Here is a 27,586-nt window from a genome sequence, read left to right on the forward strand (position 1 = left end):
GCGTCACTTCCGGCACGGAGAGGTCCGCATCCGGGTCAGAGCGCGGCTCTCGCCCTCGGAGTGTGTGAGTGGTGGCGGTGCCGCGCTGTCCGCGTTCTCTCTCCTCCGTGCGAGGCCGCCGCAGTGTCCACTGCCGGAGAGAGCCCCCGGCCTCGAGCGGAGGAGGGCGGGCGGGGGATCCGCGAGCGGGCTGCGGCCGGGCTGGGCCGCTGCACTGCGGGCTGGCGGCTTTGCGTGTCCGCCTGCTGCTGTGTGTGGGAGCCGGCGGACAGCGACCCCCTGCCCCGGCTCCCCTGGCCGCCCTGCCGGGGAGGGCGGAAGATGCCGGTGAAGAAGAAGAGAAAATCTCCTGGGGTGGCAGCGGCAGTGGCGGAAGACGGAGGCCTCAAGAAGTGTAAAATCTCCAGGTATCGCCTCCCCTCCTCTCCCCTCCCCTCCCCTCCCCCGCCCCAGCCCCTTCCGTCTTCCTTCTGCTGGGCGGCAAGAGGACACGCCGGCGGGCCGGGGCTCAGGGGGTTCGGGGCTCGGGCCCGGGCTGGGGAGACGAGCCCCCGCCGGGGGAGCCTGCTGCCCGGCGCGGGACCCCGCGAGGCTGTGCTCCCGACTGCGCCTCGTGCTCGGCGTGCGCGCCCCGGGAGGGGCTGTGGGATCCGCCTGGGCTGGGGCGGTGCGCGCCCCGGGGGTCCGGGGGAGAGCCGGGACGGTGCCCTCGCCTCTCTGCCCCCCGCCTTCCTGCATCCCTCAATCCCCACTCCCACCTGCTTCCAGACCTGGAACGGAGTGCCCAAGTCCGAAGGAGTCGCTTAGACAATTTCTCTGTAGCGAGTGAGGAAGGGAAAGGAGCTGGGGTCACGGGGACCTGACGACCTGGGGTGGGGGGGATAGAAAGCGGAGCTCCCTGTGCTGGAATCGGCCTCCCCACTGGGGATTTGGAAGATCCCGGCTGGAACTACAGTGCCTCCACCTGCGCCAAGTCGCGTACGTGCAGAGTGGGAAAGGCCGCGCTTGCGGTTTTGTTCTCTAGCATTCAAGATGCTCTTAGCTCTCGGTATAAATATTAATAATTTGGTAGTTATTTTACCCAGTGTCCTCTTGGAGAGAGAGAAGATGAAGCAGAGCTGTAATTATAGCTCTTTGATCCCGTTGTAGCGTGCCATTGAGGCACCACAGCAACGTTGTGTGCTGCACAAAATCATTGCAATTTGGGTGTGAGAAGTGGCTCCTTTGTAAATCTCCCTGGGTGTCTGACGGTATCACTGGTTGGCACTTGATGTAACAACCTCAGATGCAACCATTACAAGAGGACTGTAGTCAGCGTTATAAAGACGAGGTAATGACAGAGCTCTGCTAGAGAGATCTGCTTGCAAGTCAGGTAGGTACCTTAGCCCGCACCCTCCCTTTGCAGTTGACTGAATCTTTCCCTTTATTACTGAGGATATTTGGGGCTGTTGGTGTGAAACAAGGTAACTCACTGCAATTTGACGGGGCTCCTCCACCAGCTCTTATTTTTTATGAAGCATATAAATTAGTTCTTTATTGCTCTAATTTGTGGCCATCTTAAGTGGTGACATCAAAATTATTTAAATGAACCACATTAAAATATCCAAGCGGTGTTCCTAAAACTCAGGTGATACTTTGCTCTATCAACTTAAACTGTTAAATATGGTGCCTTTATGGATTACATTACTCAGTAGCTAATGTTGTAGCATTTCTAGGTCACTGTGATGGTATAGCTATCCCAGCTCTTTGAGACATGGCTCCCTGAACCTCATTAAATCCTAAAGGCCGTTTCTGAACTTCCCAACCTTCAAGGATTTTGTGGAAGAGATAGGCTTTGGGATTAAATAGCTTTGGCCCAATTATTTGTGCAATTATTATCTTCTTATTTGTATCTTTTGTTATCTTTTGTTTTTAATCTGTAGAATTTACTTATACTCTTGGGTCCTGGATCATCTTTTATCATAAACAACTGTTAATATATGATTTTTAAAAAATATTAAGTATCAAAATATATTTTGTAATATTTTGTTTTCAAATGTGTGTCCATTATGCACAGATATAATTTCCATATGAATCAGCAGAAGAATCACTGTAAGGACTAATACTTTCCCAACTACCAATCTTGTGTTGAGACTATTAGGTTGAACTTCCATGTGGTCATGTGAAATCTGGGGAAATTATTTTAGTTGATATTTTTGGATTTTGTTAGTGAGCAAAGTAGCATTTGGGTTTATTAGCCAGAAAATTTTGCGTATAGAATACTGTTTCAAATTGCAAATACTAAACAAACTCCCAATTTTTTCCTATGATAGCAGCTGTAAAAAAAGTACTTTGTTTACTTTGAATTGAAGTGGTTCATATTGAACGTAGCTTTTCACTGAAAGTTGAGCCTTGATAAAATTCTTAGGCGTGTGTGTTTTCTAAGCTATTGCAGATCCCACCCCCCTGCTAGACTAATAAGTGGAGACGAGCATTTTTCAAGCAAGAAGTGCCTGGCTTGGTTTTATGAGTATGCAGGTAATGAAATTAATATAAGAAGATATCACTCACATGCTTGAAACATTTGTTTGGTTCATTCATTTAACAAATTATTTATTGCAGGCCTGCTTTGTGTCAGTGCTGTGTCCTGGGATCAGGGTTAATTAAGACTGGGGATTATGGGCAGACTGAGAATTTGGGGCCATGTCAGATGATATTTCTTTAAAAGTATAATGAGGTATATAGTTAATGGGGGGGGGTGAGACACATTTACTATTGATACAGTTTGTAAACAGATACATTTATTGGTTTATGTCCATTAGCTAAAGTAGAGTTAATATTGTGGAAAACACAAAGTATGTAACAAAACATTTTATGCTTTACATAGTTCTTATTTTTCTTTTCCATATTCTATTGAAATTTTTCTGAACCCAAACTGACATTTTCTGAAACTGGGGAGGCTTAGTAAAAGATGTAAGATTCAGATCTGTTATTATACAACACATCTGCCCCTTAATCATTGATGTTTAGCTCTGTTCAGTTCTACTAGAAATGTGATAAGAAAGTGAACAGACTGATATTAGTACAGTGTGATAAATGCTGTATTAGAAAGGTGTTCTGTGGTAGGTGTAGGAGGAAACTGGGCTTCTGAGGGGCACTCACTGAAGCCTAGGTGAAAATGGAGGATGCTCTAGGCCTGGGATGGGGTTGTAGCCTGGGGGTGAAAGTCAGAACCCCCAGGGAGACTCACAGTGAGGCATATAGGGAAGAATACTTGTTTCCTGTTTATTCCTAACTTTGTCATAAGCATGTATGAAAACATTTTTCCCCCCTCAGAATGGTTTTGGTCTTTTGGAATTAATGGTTTTACAGCTTCTCCCTCCTTTTATCACTATCATTCTAACTGTTTAAAATAAAACAAGAGTGGTGTCTGTGCCATCACTTTCATGTTTAGTGCTGGTCAGTTAACATCTACAGTATACTCTGGACTTGAGGTATAAGTTTAAGCTAACCGTATGGAAAATAAGACTGTTGATGGGTTTACCGCAGCTTCACTGTTGAATCAGCTGAGGGATCCCCAAAGTATAATTTAAAAATTGTTTGGTAACAGAACAGATTCTTTCTAGACCAGAAAAACTGCTATTACTGGCATCCCAAGACAATGTCTAACCCAAATTAAATGAAGGAGTTCATTTCTTACTGACCTCCATTTAAATGTTGACCCATTATTCAAAATGCCAGCTATACTGGAATTAATGATATAGAATCAAAAGGTCACTCATCTTATTTCACTTACAAAGAAATACCATAAAATTAGTCCATTTTTTTTCTTTCATGCTTATTTGTATTTCCTCTCCTTGGGACTTTGATGGGTAGCAAAATATTCTAATTAGCTCAACATGTATTTCCTATACTAGCATTTTTGTAGTAGCCAACACAATAATTTCTGTCTGTACTTCAAAAATCATAATTATATAATGTTATCTTACAATCATTCTGTTAAGTAAGTGGTGTTATCCCTTTTTATAGATGAGAAAGCTCAGGTTTAGATTGAATAATGACAAGAGTTGAATAGTGACAAGAGCCAGGATTCAATGTTAGGTCATTCTGATTGGAGAGCCTGTGCTTATAATTACTACTAGCTTATAATTTCTTTTTTAAATTACATTCATGGCAACTAATTTTCCTTTTATAAAAAAATATTAGTAAATGTACTTGAGGGTAGTTTATATTATGTCATTTACTGAATGACTCATTCAGTAAATATTGAGCATTTGCTGTGGGTCGGGTGCTGATAAGTGCCAGGGATATAGTCATGAACAAGTCAGACAGGGTCCCTGCCCTTAAGGGACTTGCCTTCTAGTGGGGAAGACAGTAAATAGCTAAGGAGGCAAGACAGTTAAAGATTGTGGGGTGCTATAAATAAAAATATGGTCAGGTGTAGGGATAGAAAGTAGGAAGTTTGGATGGACGTTCAAGTAGGGTGCTTAGGGAAGGCCTCTCTAGTCATTCCTTGGGGCAGAGACTAAACCTAAGAAGGAACCAGTCATTTACCAAACAGACAGTAACTGTTCTGTCTTAAAATGGGGATATCCTATATTAATATGGAGACAATATTGCGCTTCCTGAGAATACATGTAAAGCGCTTCTCACAGTATCCAGAATGTAGTTAGAACTCAGTAAATGTAAGCAATTATTAAAAGGAGGGTAAATAGCATTATAACATTAGATTTACTGGTTGTGTAATTTTACAGTTCTGTTGCAGAATTAATAGGACAGCTCCTGTGAAGCTCATGTTGAACGTGCTGTGTCATTCATTGAGCATATTTTTTTCCCCTGAGTATCTGCTATGCCTGGCATGCTTTTAGACTCTGCAGATATTCCTGGGAACATTTTATGGTTATAAACAAAATGGACTCTTTACTTTTAGTTTTAAAAATATTTTACTACTAATTTTGTTAATAAAATATCATAGGTGGTGTGCGTTAAGCTTGACGGTTTTGCCCTTTCAACAAGACCTCTCATCTTGAGTGATACTTACATTAGCAAGGACTCAGTAATACAGGGGGCCTGTTACTGGACAAAATCATGGAGATTGAAAAGGTACTTTTAAAATCTTACAAAGAACCCCAAAATCAGGAAAGAATTGCTAACTTCTAATAAAGTTCTACCAGCTAGTAGAGTGAACTCCATCATTCCCATATCTTCTTAAGTTTAGTAGCAACTTTTTGCCTGAGTTAAATTCAGCTCCAGAGTAGATTGGAAGACTATATTTCCATAAGTAAGAGAAACGTTATGCTGCGCTCCAGGAAAAGAATATTGGTATTGACCTTGTTTTAGAGTTAGATTTGTTATTATTTGCATTGCTTTGGGAAAGTCACTTAATATTTACGGGAACATCTTGTGTATGTCTTCTGTAGCTCCCTATAACATAATTGGTTTCTCATCTGTTGTTAACCACTAACTAGTCCCCCAGTTGACTATTTCATGATGGTAACTGATCATCTTGACATGACTCTTCAGCTCTCTCTCCTGATTCCTAATGATGATAGATTTGAGGGCAAGTTAGTTTTCTTTTTCATAGGAATAATTTGTTTTTTCCATTACATTTTTAATCTAATTTTCACTTTCAACCAAGCCATATATAAGGATACATATTCAGTTATATTTTTAACAGCTTTATTGTATATGTATGCTTTTAAAGTTACATAATTAACACATTCTCATAAATTCTCCAAATATATATTAGGAAGTGAAAGTGTCCTGTAATTACCACCCCTCTCACCTTTTAACACCTCACTGCATAAATAACTTGCAGTATTTATTTAAACCAGAAAATTAAATAAGGCTTTTGGTTTCAGACCATGTTTTAATGTCATCTTAGCAGCCTGGATCTCATCTGAAGTAGCAAGAATATATTAGTCCACATACTGGTTGGCTGTATTCTGTGGAAAAACACACACACACACACACACACACACACACACAAAACCCCATAGGGTGTGGGTTTCATGCTGTACTGGTGAACTAATCAGGTGGTATACAATGCCACCTGAGTAGCCATGGTCTAATCTGTGATTTATGAAGCTCCAAAATTTTTATAAGCCCTTAAGAAAGGAAAACAAGATTTGTTTTGGCCACTTTAATATTTGCAGACTTTTCAAAAATCAAATGTGATAACATAGTTCTATTGTACTTAATAATTGTTTTAAATGATTGTTTCAGTCTTTTAGATTTTATTTATTAGCAAGAGATAATAATGAGAACATGCGAGTGGAGGAGGGCAGAGGGAGAGGGAAGACTCCCTGCTGAGCAGGGAGCCAGACATGGATGGGCTCCATCTCAGGACCCTGAAATCATGACCTGAGCTGAAGGCAGACGCCCACCGACTTGGCCACCAGTTTCAGTCTTTTTTTTTTTCAAGTGAGATATGACATTAGTTATGAAACTTCTATTAAAATACATAGTTACACATTTTTTTCTTGTGATAAAACTTTTAAGATCTACTCTCTTAGCAACTTTAAAATACAACGATACAGTATTATTAACTGTGGTCATCATGTGGTACATTACATCCCAGGATTTATATTTTTATAACTAGAAGTTTGTACCTTATGACCACCCTTCACCCATTTTTTCCTACTCCCCATCCCTGCCTCTGGCAACCACCAGTCTGTTCTCTGTATTTAAGAGCTTGGGTTTTCTTGCATGTTTGTTTGTATATTCCACATATACGTTACAATTGTATGTTACTTGCCACTGACTTTTTTAGCTTAGCAGAATGCTCTCAGAGTCCATTCATGGTGTCTCAAATTTGTTGTAATCTTACCGAGTTAGGAAAGGGACCTAGCAATGATGTAATTACTGTCTTTTGGGAATCTGATAACATAAAATATGAGAATTGGTGTATTGACTTATATTTAGTGTTAAGGGAGAAAAATAAGAAACAAGATAAGTATCACTAATTTTTGGACAAGCTAATTGAGGGATTAAACTTCTGTTTCTGGGCAGCCCAGCGGTTTAGCACCGCCTTCAGCCCAGGGTGTGATCCTGGATACCCGGGATTAAGTCCCACATCGGGCTCCCTGAATGGAGCCTGCTTCTCCCTCTGCCTGTGTCTCTGCCTCTCTCTCCCTCTCTGTGTCTGTCATGAATAAATAAATAAAATATTTTAAGAAAATAATAATAAACTTCTGTTTCTGTATTAAGGTGGAATATCTAATGCTTTACTATCTATTTTAGATCCAAGGTGACAAGGGAAATAGTAATTTCTCTGAGTTATTTATTTTCAAAATATTTGTATCTTTTTAAAGTATTAAATTTTATTTGGTTGTATTCACAAGGGTAATAAATGACCTTATGTTTTAGCAAGAAAACGAGTATTCTCTGATTACTGTCTTGAATTGTGGGCTGTTCGTACACATTCTAGTAAAATTTCTCGTGGTTCTTTGTATTTATGCATTGCCAAAAATTTTCTTCAGAGAAGGCTCTCCGTAAATGTTTTTTTTTTTTTTTAAAGGATGGGTTCAAGTTACTGTACAAACAAGTGACTGATATGAATGCTACTTCATTTTTTTCCCTTAATTTCATTTTGTAAAGTGTGTAAAGAATATTTCAGAAATTTTACATTTTAAGTCATATATCAAATATTTATACCTTTATAAAAAATGTGTCAAAATTCAGATTTAGTTATTTAAAAAATTTTTATGGTGTGTTCATAGATGCCTTTAGTGCAATAGCTTATGTTTTATGTTGATATTAATATAACAATAAAATATGTAAATTATTTTTGTCTTTGAAGGTCCTGATGAAGTTGTAGGGCCAGAAGGAATGGAAAAATTTTGTGAAGACATTGGTGTTGAACCTGAAAATGTATGTTTTATTTCTAAGAATGGAGTATAAGTGGGGTATAGCATATTTACATATTTCTAAAAATCGAGACACTTTAATCTTATATCAGAATTTTGTTTCTTCATGTTTAATACTGTAAATTGTCATTTTCAGTATTTGTAACCAATTTAAGTTGGGCACATGTTCTCTTTCTTGATACAAATGTTATTTGTAATAGAGTGAGAGAGATTCTACCTTCAGAAACTTAGAGCTTTATACTTTTAAGAAATTGGCCCATCTAAATTTCTTTAGAGTTAATAATGCCAGAGGTTGTACTCTTTAATAGTTGGAAGATGGAAATAGTTGTATAAAAATGCTCTCCATGATAAATACAGACATGATTATCTCTGCTGACTTTTCCCCTATCCTTTATGTTCTGTTCTTTCCAGATTATTATGTTAGTTTTAGCGTGGAAATTGGAGGCTGAAAGCATGGGATTTTTTACCAAGGAAGAATGGTTAAAAGGGATGACTTCATTACAGTAAGACATTTTTTTAAAAAACAAATTTGATGGCCTATTTGAAGATCTTAATTGATATTTTGTGCTTCGTAATTTTTAGGAGTAAGGTTTCACCTTAATCAAATCGGTTTGATCTATAACAGTTAGGGATTGACAAAATTTATATTGTGGTCTTGGCAGAATGAATAGTTACCCCATTTTTCATAATCTTGAATAATCTTTGTACAGTCTTACAAAGATTATTGACTTGAGTGAATTAGAGGTCTGTGATCAAAGTGATTTGTTCACAGATTGAGCAAATGATTTCTTTCTCTGAATACAGAGTTCTGCTGTGTAAGGAGTTTGTTCTTTGGGCAGACCTAAGCTCTGGGGCCTCTTCTCTTCAATTTTATGCTTCATTTTGAAAAGGTATTTGAAGATAGAGTTACATGGCACTTCTTTTTTATTTCTTTTTTGCCAAATGAATCTTACGAAGAACAAAAGCAGAAAGGTTGTATGGCAGCCCTGCAACCCTTAGCCATGTTCTAGTTAATACTTTCAGATGCTGCCTTTGAAACTCTGATAAGTTACAGAATTGCTCCTTTACAAAAATAATTTGATTTTTACTTTGCATAGTAAAGTGTGCTTAGTTTCAGAATCAGTTAGTAATTATGTATTATTTTTAAATTATGTTCCTAATGTTCATGCAGGATGTTACTAATTACCAAGATTCTAAAATAGAGGAAGCATTAATTTATAATACTTTTGAGCTGAAACCTGGGGGTCAATTAGCCATGTGGTTTCCTGTTGTGGTTATGCTTTTATTAACACATTTAGCTATTCTTTACTACTTGTTTGCATGTCCTTACATTTCAGAATACCTCAAGATATTCTTTTAAGTGCATCTGTTCATATGGAACTTGAATTTTTATATTTGAATTTTCAGCATGTAATGCTTTGTAATTCTCCTTTTTAACCAGAATTAACATAATAGATATTTTAAATAGATTCACATAAAAACTTTTGCTTATATGAGCCAAATTATAATTTCTAGAATAGAACATAAAATCAACCCTGTCATTTCAGTCATTTTTTATAGGTGAGAGAAGGGGTCAGACTCAGATAGGTGAAGAAAATGTTTACCCAGGTTCACATAGCTATTTAGTGGCTGAGCTAGGACATAGAATTTATATTTCCAGATTACCAGTCTAGCATACTGTACTTCCTGTTATTTTTCTTTATATATATTAGCAATCTTTATAAAATAAAGGACTATTATTAACTTTTTGAATCATAGTATTTATAGCCTAACCAGGCTTGAATTCTGTCATTCATCTAGGTGTCATAACATACCAGATTAAAATGATATTGATTCTGAAATTCTTTGGAAATATCCAACCCTCAGTTAGCTTTTTAGAGAATGATAAAATGTACAGACAAGTATGCAAAGAATATAAACTAGTTCATATACAGCTTTGTACGTTTTATTAAAATTTATATCTGTTGTAACATGGCTTATTCATTGTAAGACATTTTATTTGGCACTATAATTGCTTTTTTGTACTGCTGCTGAATTTTTTGTATACTGCTTTTTTGAACATCCCAGCTAACAAGTGTGTGTGAATTTTTTTTTTTTTTAAGATTTTATTTATTTATTTGACAGCGTGTGCACAAGCAGGGGGAGCAGCAGGCAGGAGGGGGAGGGAAAGGGAGAAGCAGGCTTCCTGCCTAGTGGGCAGCCCCACGTGGAGCTCATCCCAGGATCCTGGGATCATGACCTAAGCTGAAGGCAGACCTTAACCGACCGAGTCACCCAGGCACCCCACAAAGTTTATTATTTGTTTTTGCATAACTTGATGTAATATAAAGAGCCTTTGTATAACAGAAATGTGTGAACACACGCATTCCTAATAATTACTCTTGAATAATTAGCATATGGCTTTGGGTAAAAGAATAGAAATTGATTTAACCCTTGAACATGTATTTTTTTTATCAGCACTTCTTTTCTATGGGAAGTTCACAAGCTATGCAACATAAAAGCAGTTACTGAACACTTAAAATTGACTCAGGTTTCTGTTTCATTCACTTATTACCCCTGCCCCTCTGCTGTACTCTATGCTATAAAGCCTTGGAATTGCTCAAATGAGTCAAGTGCTCTTGACTGAGAAAATAGTTGTTTTTTTCCCCTATGAGCTAGATTGAAGTATCTTTTATTAGGTAAGTCTTAACAAGTCCTTGAATTTTCTTGTAAGAAACTTGCAAAGTCTATAGTAGTTTAATATTTAAAGCAGGAGAGACAGAAGAATCTATGTAAGTCTTAGGTTTTTATTTATAGTTGCCTGATATACTTGGTTTTATTTAATTCACAGTCATAAAATGTAAAACTTCACAGACTTGATTCCCTTCATAGATTTTTTTTCATATTTCTAGGATTTGACTTAACCTGGGCATAGTTTTTTGATGGTCCCTAAATTGTCTTAATATAGTTATCATTGTTTCAAATTAATTAATTTTAACCCTTAGAAAACTTTAGTAGAGCTTTGTTAAAGAATAGAAACAGGTATTAGAGTATAGACTGTGCTCAAGGAAGGTAGACTATAACAGCCATGATTAAATAAATCTGTAATTGTGTAGACTAGACTACTTCTGTACTTCATTTATTTTAAGGCTGTTTATACATACAGACTTTTTGTAACTGAATTGCCTTTCTGTTTTGTGCGGAAGAACTTGTGGGTGTGAGATTGTGTATAATTAGACTAGAATGGCCATTTTGTAGGTTTCAAAGGATGCAGTTGCACATCCTTTCCAGGGATTCTCTTCTGTGTACTTCCCATCATTGTTCAGTAACCACTAGGTTGCCCCACAGGTTGGGTTTGATCTGTAGACACTTGTGGTAAACACCTCTGTTATGTCAGGTGCTGTGCCACTTCCCTGTGACCACAGTGAAGCATAAGGTAGCTCTGCCCTTTGGTGAAGATGCTGAGAGGGCAGGAAAGCCCTGTGGTGCTATAACTGTACATCCAGGTGGAACATAACACGTGCTCAAGTATGGAAGCACAGCTGCTAATGAGATCAATTTAGGCTATGGAGACAGGAAAATCTGTATACATGGATCATCATATGAACTGGGCCTTGTGAATGATCAGGATTTTGATGGTTAAGGATATAGGAAATACTGTTTCTAAAGAGGAAATCGTGAGCAGAGCCTTGGGAAAGGAAAACGTGTGTGTGAGGGAAGTGGTCTGATTGGTTAAAATCAAAAGTACATAAAATAGACAGGTTTGAATTCCAGATGGTAGGGATAATAGCTATATTATGGAGGGCCTAGGCTAACATGTAGAGGGAGCTTAAACCCTCCCTTACAGACTGGGAAACCATCAGATAGTGTGTAGTTGATCTGATGCTCATAGACTCTTAAGAGCACCTTAGAAAAACTAGACCTTATCCCTATTATGATGCACATACGCTGCTATACACAACACATTCCATGTGGATCTTCCTTGTATCTGTGGATGCAAGACTCCAGGGGTACTTATGTTTTTGTGTGGGCATGCCTTACTGGCTGGAGTGGAGAACTTTTCTCACATCTGCTAGCTGATGGTGGTGTTGGAGCAAGAGGGAAATACCATGTTGGTGGAGAAAACACTTAGCATAGAACTTTGAAGACTGTACTTTGATTATGATCATGAGAAAAGGAGGCAGGAGGGAGCACCTGCCAGGAATGGCAGCAATCACGCTGCCTCTCAGTACATTACAAGTTGTATTGAGCCCTGGACTGTGAAGATTCAAGACAGTGGTCTGGCTTGACTTGACTTGGTTTAGGTGAGAGAGGAATGGGGAACATTTATCTGATTGTTCGGTGAAGATAGAAGAGTGTGATGGATGGGGTGCTGTGATGTGTGGCTGTCATTCATGTAGCATTTGGGGCCCAACTAGTAATTGCTGTTAGCATTCTTTCCCTCTGCTCTTAGTGACAACTTCAAATGCTCTTCTCCTCATTTCCAGGTGTCCGCAGAAATGTGCTGCTTGGGTCGGTAGACCTTATTTGAGGAAGTTCTAGATACAGAATTCTGAATCAGATTCTTCTGTTGTGGATCATCAGTCTGTCCAGCATACTTAATGAGACTTCTCTAAGGAAGAGAATCTCACTTAGATCTAATACATGAATGGTAATTTCTTCTCATTTTAGAGGTCTTTAAAGAGGCAGAAATGTAAACGCCTCCTTTGCTAATCAAATATATAGCAATACTCAGGAAATTAATGTCCAAGGCCTACAGTTGAAATTTAAATCCATTTATATTCATTCTAACCACAGTGGCCGTGGAGAATGGTACCTATAGTACCAGTGTCTCTAAAGTCTGTGGGGTTTTATTTCGTTGTTATTAAAAAAACTCTTTCTTGGTTTCCATGACATACTAGTCTTGTAATGTATTAGTGACAGCTTGGGTATGCTCATTGGTTTTTCTGTGTCCTTTCACAGTCTTTATGATGTGGGTAATAAACGTGGAAGTTTGTACTCTGTTTTTCATTCTTCTCCAAGAAGAAAACATCACATGTTTGTTCTGTTAGATTCTTTCTCTGCTCAAGATTGAGCTAGACCATTAGGATTGCTATGAAATAGTGTGGACAGAGTTACCAGGGGGAAGGTGATTTTTAAGCCATTTGCCTCAAAAGGAGCATCTCAAACTAAGAACTGTTCTAATCATTTAACTCGTGTATTCTCCTTTAACTTCATGGTTGTCTGTTACTGTTTCTGTCGTGTTAAAATGAGGAGAGGAGGCTGGAGAGAGTCCGTGAAGCCACCTGACTGCAAATGGAGAAGTTAGAATTTAACCTGGTCTCTCCCTGTTTGACTTGAAACTTTGTTCTTTGCTTTCTCTCTGTCCTAAGCTTATTGAAATCATATCCTAAATAATGTTGTTGTTCTGTGTACCTGTGGAATGTAAAATATTTGGAAAAGGTGATTTCTTGGATTCTTTTTCCTTGGTGACTTGTAAGTCACCACTTGAACACTTTATAATTTCATTGAAACTACAATTTCCCACTAACCTTTCCCCAGGTAGGGATTTTGAAACTGTTTTAAATTAAATAAATACATATTTTGTGCTTATTTTTGGTATTTTTACTTTACTTAACAAATACTTTTGAAATGCTTCTATATGCCAGGCCCTGAAGAATGATTTCAAATTCTGGTGGTAGTGAGAGGAAGAACTTCTATCCTTTGTTGTATTTATCTTCCTGAATCTCAAGTGTATTAAGATTCTGAATGAGAATTTGTGTGAAAATGTGAATCACATTACTAAAAAATATGTGAAAAGCACTTCTTCAGGAAGTTACAAAGATTTAGATGATGAGGCTCTACTTAAGATAGATATACAAGGAAGGTAATACACATAATTGGCTCCTTAAAACGTGGTAACTCTGAACATTATCAACTGGTAATGATTCTGGAGATCCTGAAGACATCCAAATTTTCAAACAGCATCATGGGAGCATTTAATCTGAGAATTTGTTTCTGTTTCTTTTGCATATCCCTCTGGTAGAAGTGTAGAAGTTAATTGCATTTTCAACACCATTAAAGCTTTATTTTTCACGTTATGAATTTTTATGCTGATAAAAGCTACTTAATGAAAGAGTAAGTAATAAATTTTTTTTATAAGATTTTTATTTTATATATACATGAGAGGCACAGAGAGAGAGAGGCAGAGACATAGGCAGGGAGCCTGATGCAGGACTCGATCCCAGGACCCCAGGATCACGCCCTGAGCCAAAGGCAGATGCTCAACCACTGAGCTACGCAGGCGTCCCTAAGAAATACATTTTTTTTAATTTATTTATGATAGTCACATAGAGAGAGAGAGAGAGGCAGAGACATAGGCAGAGGGAGAAGCAGGCTCCATGCACCGGGAGCCCGACGTGGGATTCGATCCCTGGTCTCCAGGATCGCGCCCTGAGCCAAAGGCAGGCGCCAAACCGCTGCGCCACCCAGGGATCCCCAGAAATACATTTTTAATAAATAGTAAGAATAAACTTTTCTTGTTTCTGTATGAAATACATTGTACACTCATTCATATATAGGAACTAGGCCCCAGACAAATTGGATAGTTAACTTATCTAAATTTTGATTTCCTTTTCTGGCCATATGGCAGACTAAATGTGCAAAGAAACCATTTATCATGTAAAACACTTAAATGCTGGATGAAATATAAAAGCATCTTTTAAAAAGCATGCCTAGACTTGACTATAAATTAAGAAAGATAATCAGAGACCAGAAATGTCAAGAGATGGTGATACCACAGGGATCTGTGAAGCTGGCATTTACCTTAAGGTTATCGACCTTTTCCTCATCACCTAGGATCTAGCCATTAACCTTGGTGTATGTTGCAAGTCAGAGACAAAATTGCAAGGCCTGAGTAGGGTGAGAATCAGATCAAAAACTCTGATGTCACATCTGTCCAGTAGTTGGAGATGTGATAGCCTGGGCTTGGTTCTACATACAGTGAAGGGCTTATTCGTGACAGAATTCTTACCAAAAATTCATCATACAGATTAAAGGCTAAGATTCATTATTCGTATGACAAGCTAAAAAACTGTTTTACAAATGTCCCAGGTGAGTAGTCTCATGTGTACAGTGGAAGCGATTCTTCTGTATAGGAATGCATTTAAACAGAAGCTTCAATTCTGCAGAAAAAGGTTCAGTTTTTATTAAATAATAATAAAAAATCACTAAGCCTATTGGGAAACATCTTAAACTTCAGAATTAGGCTTTTAATGCTAGCATTTTGAATTGTCATAATCTCAGTATAAAATAACTACATTAAATATATTTAAAGAAATAATAATGGTGTCAGATGATCAGATTTCAAATGTGTAATTAAATCTCTGAAAGTAAAAAATAAAGATTTAAAATTCAGTGGATAAATTACAAAGGAGGTAGATGTAGATAAAAGTAGGAATTGGTGACTTATAATATCTGAGGAAAATAGGAAAGAGGCTGAGGGATATAGTGGATACATTTTTTTCACCGTGAGTTTTCTGTATATTTTAGATACAGTCCTTCGTTAAATATATGGTTTGCAAATATTTTCTCCCACTCTGTAGCTTGTGTTTTCATCCTCTCACAAGGACTTTGGCAGAGCAAAAGGTTTTAATTTCAATGAGGTTCAAGTTGATCAGTTTTTCCTTTTATGAATTGTGTCTTTGGTGTCAAGTCCTAGAATTCTTTCCCTAGATCCTGAGAATTTTATCTTAAGTTTTTTTTCTGGAAGGGTTTATATTTTTATATTTTACATTTAAATAAGTAGTGCATTTTGAGTTTATTTCTTTAAAAGGTGTGAGACAGGTTTTGGTGTATTCTTTGCCTACAAAAGTCTACCTGCTCCACATTCCTATTTGTTGAAAAAGATCTTTCCTCTGTTGAATTGCTTTTACACCTTTGTCGTGTATCAGTTGGACATACTTGTGTGTGGTGGGTCTGTCTCTGGGTTCTCTGTTCTGTTGTTGATGTGTGTCCTAACCTTCTGGCAGCACCACCTAGTCTAGATGACAGCTGCTATATACTAAGTCTACAATCACATAGACTGATTGATTTTTTCTTTTCTTTCCTTTCTTTTTTCTTTTTTTTTTGTTTTTTTGTTTTTTTGTTTAGAGAGAGCACAAGCAGGGAGAGTGAAAAATCTCAAGGAGACTCCCTGCTGAGTGCAGAGCTTGAAGCAGGGCATAGTCCTAGGACCCCAAGATGACTGATCTTTTTTCAAAATGTTTTAGGTTTTCCAATTTCAATGCTTTTCCCAAAATTTTTGAATGATCTTCCTTTTACTTATAAAAATTCTTATTTTGGTTAAACTGCATAATAAATATGGGGAGAATTGATACTTGTATCATTTTGGGTCTTTGAATTACATACAAGATAGATATGGATTTTTTTGGTGTTTAATTTCCTTGATCGTTTGGGATAGTTTTCAGCATACAAATTCTGTACTTTTTGTTAGAATTACACATGAATGTTTCATTTTTATTTTGACCACTGTAAATAACCCTGTATTTTTAATTCCAGCATCCATATGTTCATTACTAATACAATTGATTTTTATGTGGTTGTCTTGTATCCTGTGACCTTGCTGAACTCACTTATTCTAAGTTTTTGTGTATGTGTGTCTTCCTTGGGTTGTCTACATAGACAGTCATGTCATAGGAGTTTAACATAAAATAGGAAAATGGGAACTGTTTTTTTTTTTTTTTTCTTTTCTGGTCTTGTATGTCTTTTATTTCCTTTCCTTGACATACTGCATTGGCTGGAACATCTACCACTGTGTAGGATAAGCATGGTGAGAGTGGACATCCCTTCCTGGCTTACCGTCTCAGAGGGATGTGTTCAGTCTCCACTATAAAGTATGTTAGCTTTGGTTGTCTGTAGTTGCTCTGTATCAAGCTGAGGGAGTTCTCTTCTGTTCATGTCCTTCTGTGAGTTTTCAATGATTGCACGTGAATATTTTAAATGCTTTTTCTGCATTAAATCTAATCGTGTAGCTTTTCTTTTTCTTTTTTTTTACTATTGTGATTACATTGATTGGTTTTTGAATACTGAGTCAGTTTGCTTACCTGGAATGAATCTCACCTGGTTATGGTGTCTAATTGTTTTTATACACTGCTGAATTCTTTGTTAATATTTTGTTAAGGATTCATGAAGAATATTGGTCTATTATTTTCATTTCTTTTCCTTATGTTACTCCTTGGGATGTATTTGACACAACATTGTTTTGGGTATATAACATAATGATTCAATATTTGTGTATTTTGGGAAATGAAATGATCACCACCATAAGTCTAGTTAACATCCATCATCATGCATGGTTAACAATTTTTTTCTTGTGATTTTTTTTTTCTTTTTCTTAGGATTTTTATTTATTTATTTTTCTGAGAGAAAGAATAAGCTGGAGGAGAGGCAGAGACAAGCAGATTCCCCTGTGATTAGGGAGTTCCATGTGGGACTCAATCCTAGGACCCTGGGATCGTGACTTGAGCCCAAGGCAGAACCTTCACTGATGGAGCCACTCTGGCACCCTTCTTCTTTTTTTTTTAATACTACCTCTAATTGATTTTGGTGTCAGGGTAAATCTGGCTATATAAAAAGAATTGGGGAGTTTTTCCTTATATTTTATTTTTTGAAAAGTATAGCATAGAATTGGTCTTCAGAGATTGGTAGAATTCTCCAGTAAAACCACCTGAACTTACGGATTTCTTTTTTAGAAGTTTTGAAATTTTGAATTTGATTTTTTTAATTGATGTAGGGTCACTCAAATTACTATTTATTTCAAATCATTTATCAGATTATTTAGTATTGTTAGTGTGTGTTTCATTTTTCAAAGAACTGGTCCATTTCATCTAAGTGGTCAAATATATTTCCTTTCGATATCTATAGGTCTGTAATGTCATCTTTTGTTTCATTCCTGACAGTGGTGATTTTTGTATTTTCTCTTTTTCTTTGTCATTCTTGCTAGAGACTTGTCTGATTTATTGACTTTTATCCAAAGAATCCATTCTTTGTTTCATTGATTTTTTCTATTTTTCTATTTTCAGTTTTATTGGTTTCTGCTCTTAATTTACTCTCTCCTGCTTTAGATTTATTTTGCTCTTCTTTTTCTTGATTCTAAAGATAGGAGCTTAGATTATTAACTGAGATTGTTTTTTCTTTTTTAATATTTGCATTTAGCTGTGTGAATTTCCCCCAGCATTGCTTTGTGTCTCAGGAAATTTGACTTGTGTTCTTAGGTTCACTCAGCTTGGTATACTGACTTGCTCTCACCCTTGGATTATTTAGGAGTCTGTTAAGTTTCTAAGTGTTTGGAGATTTTGCTATTTATCTTCCTGCTATTTCTACTTTGGTTTTGTTGTAGTCAGAGAACAGTTCTTTAATATTTTCAGACTTTTCTTAATGACTCAGGCTGTGGTCTCCCTTGGTTTATGTTGTTTGGATGCTTGAAAAGAACACGTATTTTGTTGTAATTCAGTGACATATTCGATTAGTGTCCGTTAGGGCTCGTTGGTAGATAATGTTGAATTCTTTATGTTTGCTGATGTTGTGTCTAGTTCTGTCAGTTGTTGGCAGAGAAGAGTGTTGATGATTCTAAAAATAATTATATTTTTGTTTATTTCTCCTTTTCTCTAAATTTTTGCTTCACATATTTTCTTGTTCTTGGTACAGACACGTTTAGAATTGTTAGGTCTTGGTGGATTGACCCATTTATCATAATGTTCTCTCTGCTCTGAAATCTACATTCACTGATGTTAATAAAGCTACCCTTCCTTCCTTTTGGCTAATATTCCCATGATGTGTCACTTTCATTCTTTGAATTTCAGTCTGCCTATATTACATTTGAAGTCTGCTTCTTCTAAATAGTATATTGCTGAGTCATTTTGGTTTTGTGGGTCTTTTTGATCCACTCTGTTAGTCTCTGTCTTCTAATTGGTACATTCCGACTACTTACATTTGATATAATTATTAATATATTAAGGTTTAAGTCTGCCTTGTATTTTACAGTTCAGAAGTTTCCATTTGGTTCTTTTTTATGTTACATTTCTTTTCTTAGACTTTCTGTTTCTTTGCTGAGACCTTCTATCCATTTGTTTTAATGTGCCCATAATTGCTTATTGAACCAGTTTCATAATCACTGCTTTAAAATATACATCAAATAATTTTAAAACATTTCCTGTCATTTCAGTATTTGCACATACTGGCTCTCTTTTTACATTCTGCTTGACATCTTGGTTGTAGGTATGACAAGTGCTTTTTTTTTTCCTGGAACCTGAAAATACTGGGTATTATGTTACGAAACGCTGGATCTTACTTAAATCTTCTATTTTAGCCAGCTTTTTCTACCACCACCTCTGCAGGAGAAGGAATTCCTCATTACTGTTGGCAGGCGTAAGTTCCACGCCCTCACTAGGCCTTCTCTGACCTACCCCAGGTAGCAAAGCAAAGCTACCCCAGTGCACTACTTACTACATGCTTTTATGTGGTTTCTACTGACAGGACAGGCGTTGAGAGGGAGGGAGGACCTTCCCTCATCTGGTGAGGGTGGGCTGTTAGGGCTTCCTCCAGTCTTTGCTGCCATTGGTGGGCATGGTAACAGTTTTTTCTGTGGTAGTTCAATGTTCTGACAGTTTGTTTTCTTGCTAGGTTGCATGATTTTTACGAGGAGAGCAGATTGTTGTTGTTGTTGTTTTCTCTATCCCATTGGCATTCTGGTTTGCTGATTCCTTCATCTCCAGGTCTGGGATAGATAAGGCAAAAACAAACAGCAACAACAACAACAAAAAACCCCAGGAAACTCATCACTGTATTGTTCCTCCAAGTCTTTCACAATTCTTCCAGGCTTATGTTTATTTTATAGCTAATGTCCAGAGCTTTTAGTTGAATTAGCAGGACAGATAGGGGAAAAGTAGGTTTACTTCATCTTCCTGAAAGCAGAAGTTTTCTGTCTAATAAAAAGAAAAGCAAACCTTCTGTCCACCTCCATCCCAGTCTAGTTAGTGTCACTTTTCTCTGCTCCCTTTTAGAACCAAATTCTTTGACAGCATTTGTCTATACAGTTGACCCTCGAACAATGCAGGAATATTTTATTGAAACCTGGAAATTTTGAGTATTGTGTTATAAAACTTTGGATCTTATATAAACCTTCTGTTTTGGCTAGCTACCTCCAACACCACTCAGCAGGAGTGGGGGAATTCCTAATCATTGTTGGCAGTAGGGGGAGTTCCTGCAGTCACAAGTCCCTGTGTTACTTCTGACTTCCCTGAAAATTTACAGCCTCCTGTTGATTGGAAGCCTTACCCGTAACAGTCAAATAACACCTATTTTTTTATGTTAAAGGTATTACATGCTATACTCTTGCAGTAAAGTAAACTAGAGAAAAGAAAATGTTCTAAAACAGATTCCATCTGTAAGTGGATCTGTACAGTTCAGACCTGTGTTGTTCAAGGGTCACCCTTGCTTAGTGTCCCCCCTCTCTTCTCAGACTCTTAAACCTAGTATCTTATCTCTTCTACACCTCTGAAATCATCTTGTGAGGCATCAGTGATAAGTGGAGAATCCGTATTCATCAGAACTGTGGTAGAAGTTAAAACTGTACTTAGAAGAAAATCTGTAGCCTGTTACACTAAAAGAAAAAAAAACCCCTTTATCCCCATGAACTAATATGTGATTTAAGAAGTTAGAGAAAGGATCAACCTGAAGAAAGAGAGAAGAAGATGTTCAGATATTAGTAAAACAGAAAGCAAAGCTGTTAAGAAATTCTGGCAAGATGATTAAGAAAAACAAAAAGCATAAATAAACAGTAATGTATATTAGAAAATGTTATAAACATAATCATCTTTAAATAAAATTATATGTGAAATAAATTCTCAGAAAACTATATCCATGATCAGTTAATTCAAAAAGAAATAGAAAATCTGAATGGTCCTATAACCATTAAAAATGCTGATTGAGTGGTTAAAAATTCCTTCCCAAGGTGAAAAGACCTAGGTGGTTTCTCAGCTGATTTTGGACAAATTTTGGACAAATGCTAATTCTAGTATTCAGTAAACTTTCAGAAAACAAAAAAACGGTACATTATTTCACTTTTCTGAGGTTTGTGCTATGAGTTTGTTATCAAAATTAGTAAAGAGGGTGTGAAAGAATGAAATTTACAAGCCCATCTCTTTTATGAACATAGCCAAAAATCTAGCAATATATGAAACAGGTAGCATTACCCAGTTTGGCTTATTCTAGGAATACAAAGTTTAATCAACTTTAGAAATTTATCCAGAATATTTACACCTTAATAAAATTATGAATCACATGTCATATGGATTTAGAATAGTGAAGGTCTCAGTTAAATCTAAGCATGCTAGATGTCTGCTACGTGATAAGTACTGAAACTCAGATTTGAGTAGGATATTGTGGGTCACAGTAGATGGACCCTGATTTAATGGAAGGGAGTCCAATGGTCTGTCCGTGATGGCAAAATGTGAGTTAGGTTTTGGCTAGTGATATTTTGTGAAAATGTTGGAGGGAACACACCTCAGGTAGAGGCAGTAATATGCGCTAAAGCATAGCTGTGGCATTTGTGAGGGGTAGGTGAGCTAGAGCATGACAAGTATGGGGACCTGGCAGGGGATGAGATGAGTTGTGTGCCATTTGTGAAAGGTGTCCTCCACTCTGCTGCTTGCTCAACATTGGAGCATCTATCAGCCCAGTGAGTCAGAATGCCAGTGAAGATCTTTGAGAAATCTGTTTGCTTTTTTATGTTTGGTATCTTATCTTTAGAAATAACATGGATAACTTGTTGGTACTCATTCGTCTATGTACCTAATTTGAGGTCAGGTACTGCCACTAAATATTTACTTTGATTTTTGTTACTAAAAATGTAGGAATCTGAATCTATGACTGAAGCACTAATGTGTTAATTTTCCCTGTGTTATATCCCAGACTTTTTTTTTAATTTTTAAAGATTTTACTTATTTATTTGAGAGTGAACGCGAGAGAGAGCGTGAGTGGGGGAAGGCAGAGGGAGAAGCAGACTTCCCACTGAGCAGGGAGCCCATTGTGGGGCTTGATCTCAGGACCCCAGGATCATGACCTGAACTGCAGACAGATGCTCAACTGACTGATCCACCCAAGCATCCCTATCCCAAACTTTTAAAACCACTCATGACTAATCTCTTTTCACCAGCCTGGTGCTTGAGAACTTTCCAGTGAAATATGTGACAGAGGCCTGATTAATTTCCTTTGTTCTGCCATCTTTTTAAACCTTACGTGTGGTTAAAGCACATTTTTATATGTCTCAAGAGGTATTTGTGATTTTGCTGGAGCTTTTCATTAAATTGTATTTTTTTTAAAGGAAAATCATTTAACTGAAATTTCATTGATTGCCAGGTTTTCTCTGTTTTTTTTTTCTTTTAATTCCATTGGTAGATACAAGGCAATTAGTTAATAACTCTAAGTTTGTGAATCAGAATTTTAAACCTAGGTTAATTTAATGAATGCACTCACTTTTTTCTTAATGCATTCTTCTAACCCCTTAAAGATGCTTTTATTAATTTTCTAGATCGTATAATGTATTTGGTTTTTTTAATTTAAGGTGTGACTGCACAGAAAAGTTACAGAACAAATTTGACTTTTTGCGCTCACAGTTAAATGATATTTCTTCGTTTAAGAATATCTACAGATATGCCTTTGATTTTGCAAGGGTAGGTGGAATTTCCATATTTTGTAATTTTAACCTTTATTTAATCTTGAAACCACACTTAGAAGAATTTTTCCTTGTATTTTAGGATAAAGATCAGAGAAGCCTTGATATTGATACTGCTAAGTCTATGCTAGCTCTTCTGCTTGGAAGGACATGGCCATTGTTTTCAGTATTTTACCAGTACTTGGAGGTATGTATGTTTTGTTTTTTGAAAATATTAATCTGATTAATACTAAATTTTAATTTTAAAGCTCAATCTGATGGAAACTATACCTTTTGATTGAGGAGAAACAAAATAGATCTTTGGATCCTGTGCTTTTAAAAAAATCTACTTTAGTAAAAAGTTTCTGTTAAAATGTGTGTGTGTATGTATGTATATATATATATAGAGAGAGAGAGAGATTGTTATTTTTAGATGCAAGTTCATGTTCATCAATATAGTCTGTAGTGAGATACTTCAATTCTAGCCCTGCATCCCCCCCATAAAAAAAGCAAGTAACCTTCAAGAAATACATTTTAGCAAAGACACTCTTCATGAAAAATTAGTTTCTTGGGTTTTGGGCAGAAGAGAGATGCTAGTGTACAAATTTCAAACTTCTAAATCAGGTTTCTTTAATACAAGATCATAAGCTGAAATCTTCATAAGGGAACCAGTTGTAGTAATAAACTCTCCTTTTCACTTAGGTTCAATCTAAATAATTAGAATTAAAATATTTTATGTTCACAAATATGAGAATGGCTATAATCCTGTACTTGAATGTACTGATGAGTAAAGAATGTATACTGACTTCATGGAGAAAGTATTCTTTTAGAAAGTTTAACACAGCACCCACTGCCGGCAGTGGTTCAAAGATACTGTTCTTTTTTCATTTGCATTTCTTTGACTCTCTGTCTGTTTTTGTGCCCTTTTGATTTTAGGGGTTTTCTTGAATTACAGATGCTTTTGCTTTTTGCTTTGAAAATGATACCTCATAAAGCTGATTATCCTAGCACATTCCTCAGAGTAACTTTGTTTGAAGCTTCTGATAAGAAGCAGTGATATGGAAAGGACTTAAGTGAATGGGTTTCATGTACATTTATTTACATCTTTAAGCCTAATAAAGTGGGCGTAATGAAGGCTAGTAAAACATATTTTTGATGGATGTTATCAATCTTCCTTGTTAGTTGTTTGGGACAAAAATAAATAGAACTGAGTGTAAAAGTATTCACCTCTAAGGAAGCTGAGAGAACTAAATATTTTTTAACACTTGTTATGTGGAGGGTGTTCGACCAACAGTGTTTCTTAAAATCTTTATAATGCTGTTTCAAATTATGCATTAACCTCCTTCAGCAAATGAAAAAATGGGCTCTGTTGTTAAACAGTGTTCCCAGGGTCCCTCACGTAAGTAGAGAAGTGGGGTTTGAACCCAAGCCAGTACTCTTTCCACAGCCCAGCCTGCAAAGATGTCAACTTCAAAATGTGGTTAAACAGTAAATTTTATCGAAGAAGTGATGTTCTGGGCAGCAGCATGAGGGAGCTTAATGTGTGTCATATACATCATAGATCTTGATTCCAGGGTTGTTTACATAGGTATATACATGGGTAGACATCAGATTTTACCGTTACTGGTAGTACCTTTGATGCTCCTGTTATTTCTCTAAAATGAAGGAAAGATAAAGGAAAATGTAAATTGGATAATGTTAACATGTAAATGTCCCTGAGACTTTTCTTAGAAGCATCAGTAATTTAAACAGGAATTAATGTTTTAAGAAAGACTTAAATTACAAAAATGTCATAATTAGATTTCTTGAAGTCAAGTCCAAATAAATAATGCCTGTTCAATATTCAAAATATTTATATCATTTTCTACAGCAATCAAAGTATCGTGTTATGAACAAAGATCAGTGGTACAACGTATTAGAATTCAGCAGAACTGTCCATGCCGACCTTAGTAACTATGATGAAGATGGTGCTTGTAAGTATGATACAGTGTTTTTCTATGAAAATAAAATTTATAGAACTATTATATGAGAATATACATTTGTGTAGTATTGCCATACAGGGTTTAAATTTCCTAGCAGTAACTCTTATTATTTAATCATGTGAAAAGTGTTGGGGAGGCAGGTGTAGGACCTAGACCAAGAGCTTAGATTGAGCATTATTATAAAATCTATGCTGATGGGGTGCCTGGGTGGCTCAGTCACTAGAGCGTCTGACTCTTGATTTTGGCTCAAGTTATGATCTTGGGGTTGTCGGATCAGCCCTGTGTTGGGCGCTGTGTTCGGAGGGAAGTCTGCTTGAGATTCTTTTTTCTTCCCCTGTTCACATGCTCTCCCACTAAGTTAAACACTCTCGCTCGCTCTCTTTCATATAAGTAATATCTACACTGATAAGTGAAATGTTATCATTTCCTCAGTAACATAAAAGCATTAAAGCTAAAAAAAATAAGCATTAAAGCTAAATTTAAATTATAATTTTTTTGCGTGTAAAAGCTAAAATTCTGCTTTCTTGCCTTCCCTTCCATTTCCAGTGGAAGAAAAGTGCAGTCATGACTCAAAAGACAGGAAAGCAAACCATCAACTACAGTTGAAAAACCTTTAAGTTATCAGGGTGCCCATTCACAGTATAGCAAATAATGTCAAAATAACTTTCCTTAGAAATTACTGAGTAAATAGTTAATGAAAAATAATTTTTGGGGGCGCCTGGGTGGTGCAGTAGATTAGGCATCATACTTTTGGTTTCAGCTCAGATTGTAATCTCAGGGTCATGGGATCAAGTCCTGCCTCTGGTTCCATGCTCAGCAGAGAATCTGCTTGGGATTCTCTCTCCCCCTTCCCCACTTCTTGCTCATGCTCTCGAGCACGTGCTCGCTCGCTCTCTCTCAAATAAATTCTTTAAAAAAAAAAAAAAAAAAGGATGCCTGCCTGGGTAGCTCAGTGGTTGAGCATCTCTGCTTTTGGCTCAGGTCGTGATCCCTGGGTGCTGGTATCAAGTCCTGCATCGGGCTCCCTGCAGGAAGCCTGCTTCTTCTACCTGTGTCTGCCTCTCTCTGTGTGTCTCTTGTGAATAAATAAATAACATCTAAATATATGTAATCTTTCAGTTGTTCAAGTTATCTTTCAGTGTTTTTCAATGATAAGGGGGCAGAATGCCTTAAAATGGATTTTTGAAGTAATAAGTTAGGTGAGCCACATTTTCTAAAACAGTGAAAGAAATTTTCAGTTTCTACCATCAGTTTGGTTGAATGTGTTGTTTTAGTGTTGGGAAGAATTACGTGGTAAGATAATTCTTATAAATTGAAATGTGGACTTCTTTAAAGAAGGGATAACTTTATTTCTCTCTGTATATACTGTGATCTTTCCCTACAAAATGGTATACAATTTAATATTTTTAGAAACAATACCTTGCAACAGTAAGCTGGCAGCCCAGGGACTGTATATGGCCTGCAGATGTGTATATTTGTGTATGTTTTGAGTCAACCTTTAAATTAAGAGTTTTTGCATAAAAATAAAGCTTCTAGATTTGTTTGAAAAATCAGAAAATCTGACAACTGTAACTGGCCTGTAAAGTTAGTGGGTAAAGCTGAGTAGTAACTTATGTTGGACTTGGTTTTCCATTTTGCTGGCCCACAGTTTATGCCAACAAGTAGGTTGCTTTCCAGCTACCATTTATTCTTGGGCTTCCTGCTACTTTTCTTAGAGAAGTAGGTCTATGAAAAATAAAAGAAAAAGAGAGACCACCAGAATGTTGTGTGTTTTAAGAAAAATAGAGCAAGCATATTTTTTTCTGACAATGAGCTTTCCTCTGTTTAAAAAAACTAGAGAGAGAACAGTGAGTTCATTAAAGCCTACCTGGCTTCCGTAAGAAAATGAGTTTGGAACCTCCGAACATTTATACAAATATCTTTTATTAGAATAGTTCTTAGGTCGAGTATTGTTAGGTACCTGCTTTGTGTTTAGATTCATACTAGGTCCTGTTACCAGCCACCCTTTCAACAAGCTTACACACATCTTGGCATTTACTAAGTTAAACACTAAGGTAAACACTTTGCATGTTCCTTAATAATTAAATAACAGCTGTGAACGTTGAGAAAAAGAGTTTAATCTTGACTTAGTTATTGGAGAGTTCATCCAACACTTGAACCTTGGAAAGGAAGTTGCTGCAAATATCATGGTGGGAAGTGCCTTACGTCAGAAGAGAAAAGTCTAGGGGAGTGAGCCCCGGTAAGCAGAACAGCAGAACTCACGCGACAGCCAAGCGTCTGTCCTCATTGCTGGCATGGAGCTCGTGGAGAAGGATGAGTTCACTGAATTCTAACAAAAATTGTTTCTTTTTTTCTAGGGCCTGTTCTTCTCGATGAATTTGTTGAGTGGCAAAAAATTCGTCAAACATCATAGCAAGAACTAAATGTGAAGAAAATGCAAACCTTTTTGCACTCAAGTGTATACAGGCTAAGGAGACAAAAAAATCCAAAGGGTGCATTTTCATTCATATGAAAGACTTCACATAGTACTTTTTTTTCCTTTTTTTTAAAGGAAGTTTTCTTGTTACATGTGATGGGCATTGAGCCACACCTCTTCTGAGACTGAATATTGAAGCTTTTGTTTTGAGTTATGTTTATAACATTTATTTCAGAACAATAAAGATTCAGATTTGTGACAAAGGCCTTAAAGTGAAGATGTCCCTTCAGTGTCAGAGTGGTATTTATTTTTGTAGATTTTAATCCTTGAATTTTAGAGGATGTTTCTCACCATGAATTTGGAATTTTAAAGATTTTAAACAATCTTAATATTTGGCAATGCAGTCCACTGATAGTATGGCTCATTATAATCATCTGTGCACAATTAGGAAGAACATTGGCCTTGGCTTCTGGGATAATGATTTTCTGATACAGGTAATAAACAATATTTCTAGATATTGAGAGTTTTCTGGCTCTCAGCTTTTGGTTTTCTGTGAAATCTCCCATGGTCTTACACACATACTTAATCTGAGAAGTTGAGAATTTGAACAATTATGTCCTGGTATTTTGTTTCCTAACCATTAAATGGTATTGTCAATAAGCGTTCATCA

At 36.8% G+C, this 27,586-nt stretch overlaps 1 protein-coding gene across 5 annotated transcripts; it reads left to right on the forward strand.

Annotated features, from left to right (window-relative positions):
• Positions 1–27,182, forward strand: DCUN1D5 (defective in cullin neddylation 1 domain containing 5). 5 transcript variants are annotated; one of them, XM_049110036.1, is made up of 9 exons: positions 5–407; positions 1,150–1,372; positions 2,426–2,517; positions 7,781–7,851; positions 8,259–8,350; positions 22,429–22,537; positions 22,622–22,726; positions 24,389–24,491; positions 26,858–27,182. In XM_049110036.1, the coding sequence occupies exons 4-9, from the start codon at positions 7,810–7,812 to the stop codon at positions 26,911–26,913; spliced, it is 507 nt and encodes a 168-aa protein (XP_048965993.1). In that variant the 5' UTR covers positions 5–407; positions 1,150–1,372; positions 2,426–2,517; positions 7,781–7,809; the 3' UTR covers positions 26,914–27,182. The 5 variants fall into 5 exon arrangements, with proteins under 5 accessions (XP_025321496.1, XP_048965995.1, XP_048965996.1 ...); XM_025465711.3 differs by lacking the exon at positions 1,150–1,372 and having other exon boundaries at positions 1–407; XM_049110039.1 differs by lacking the exon at positions 8,259–8,350 and having other exon boundaries at positions 4–407.
• The last annotated feature ends 404 nt before the right edge of the window (positions 27,183–27,586 follow it).

This window comes from Canis lupus, chromosome 5, assembly GCF_003254725.2.
Source record: "Canis lupus dingo isolate Sandy chromosome 5, ASM325472v2, whole genome shotgun sequence".
In the NCBI taxonomy this organism is placed as follows: domain Eukaryota; kingdom Metazoa; phylum Chordata; class Mammalia; order Carnivora; family Canidae; genus Canis; species Canis lupus.

Coding starts and splice junctions, on each gene's coding strand:
- DCUN1D5 (XM_025465711.3), top strand. CDS start 322: ATGCCGGTGAAGAAGAAGAGAAAATCTCCTGGGGTGGCAGCGGCAGTG. Junction 7,852..8,258: donor TTGGTGTTGAACCTGAAAAT/GTATGTTTTATT, acceptor TGTTCTTTCCAG/ATTATTATGTTAGTTTTAGC. Junction 22,727..24,388: donor TATTTTACCAGTACTTGGAG/GTATGTATGTTT, acceptor CATTTTCTACAG/CAATCAAAGTATCGTGTTAT.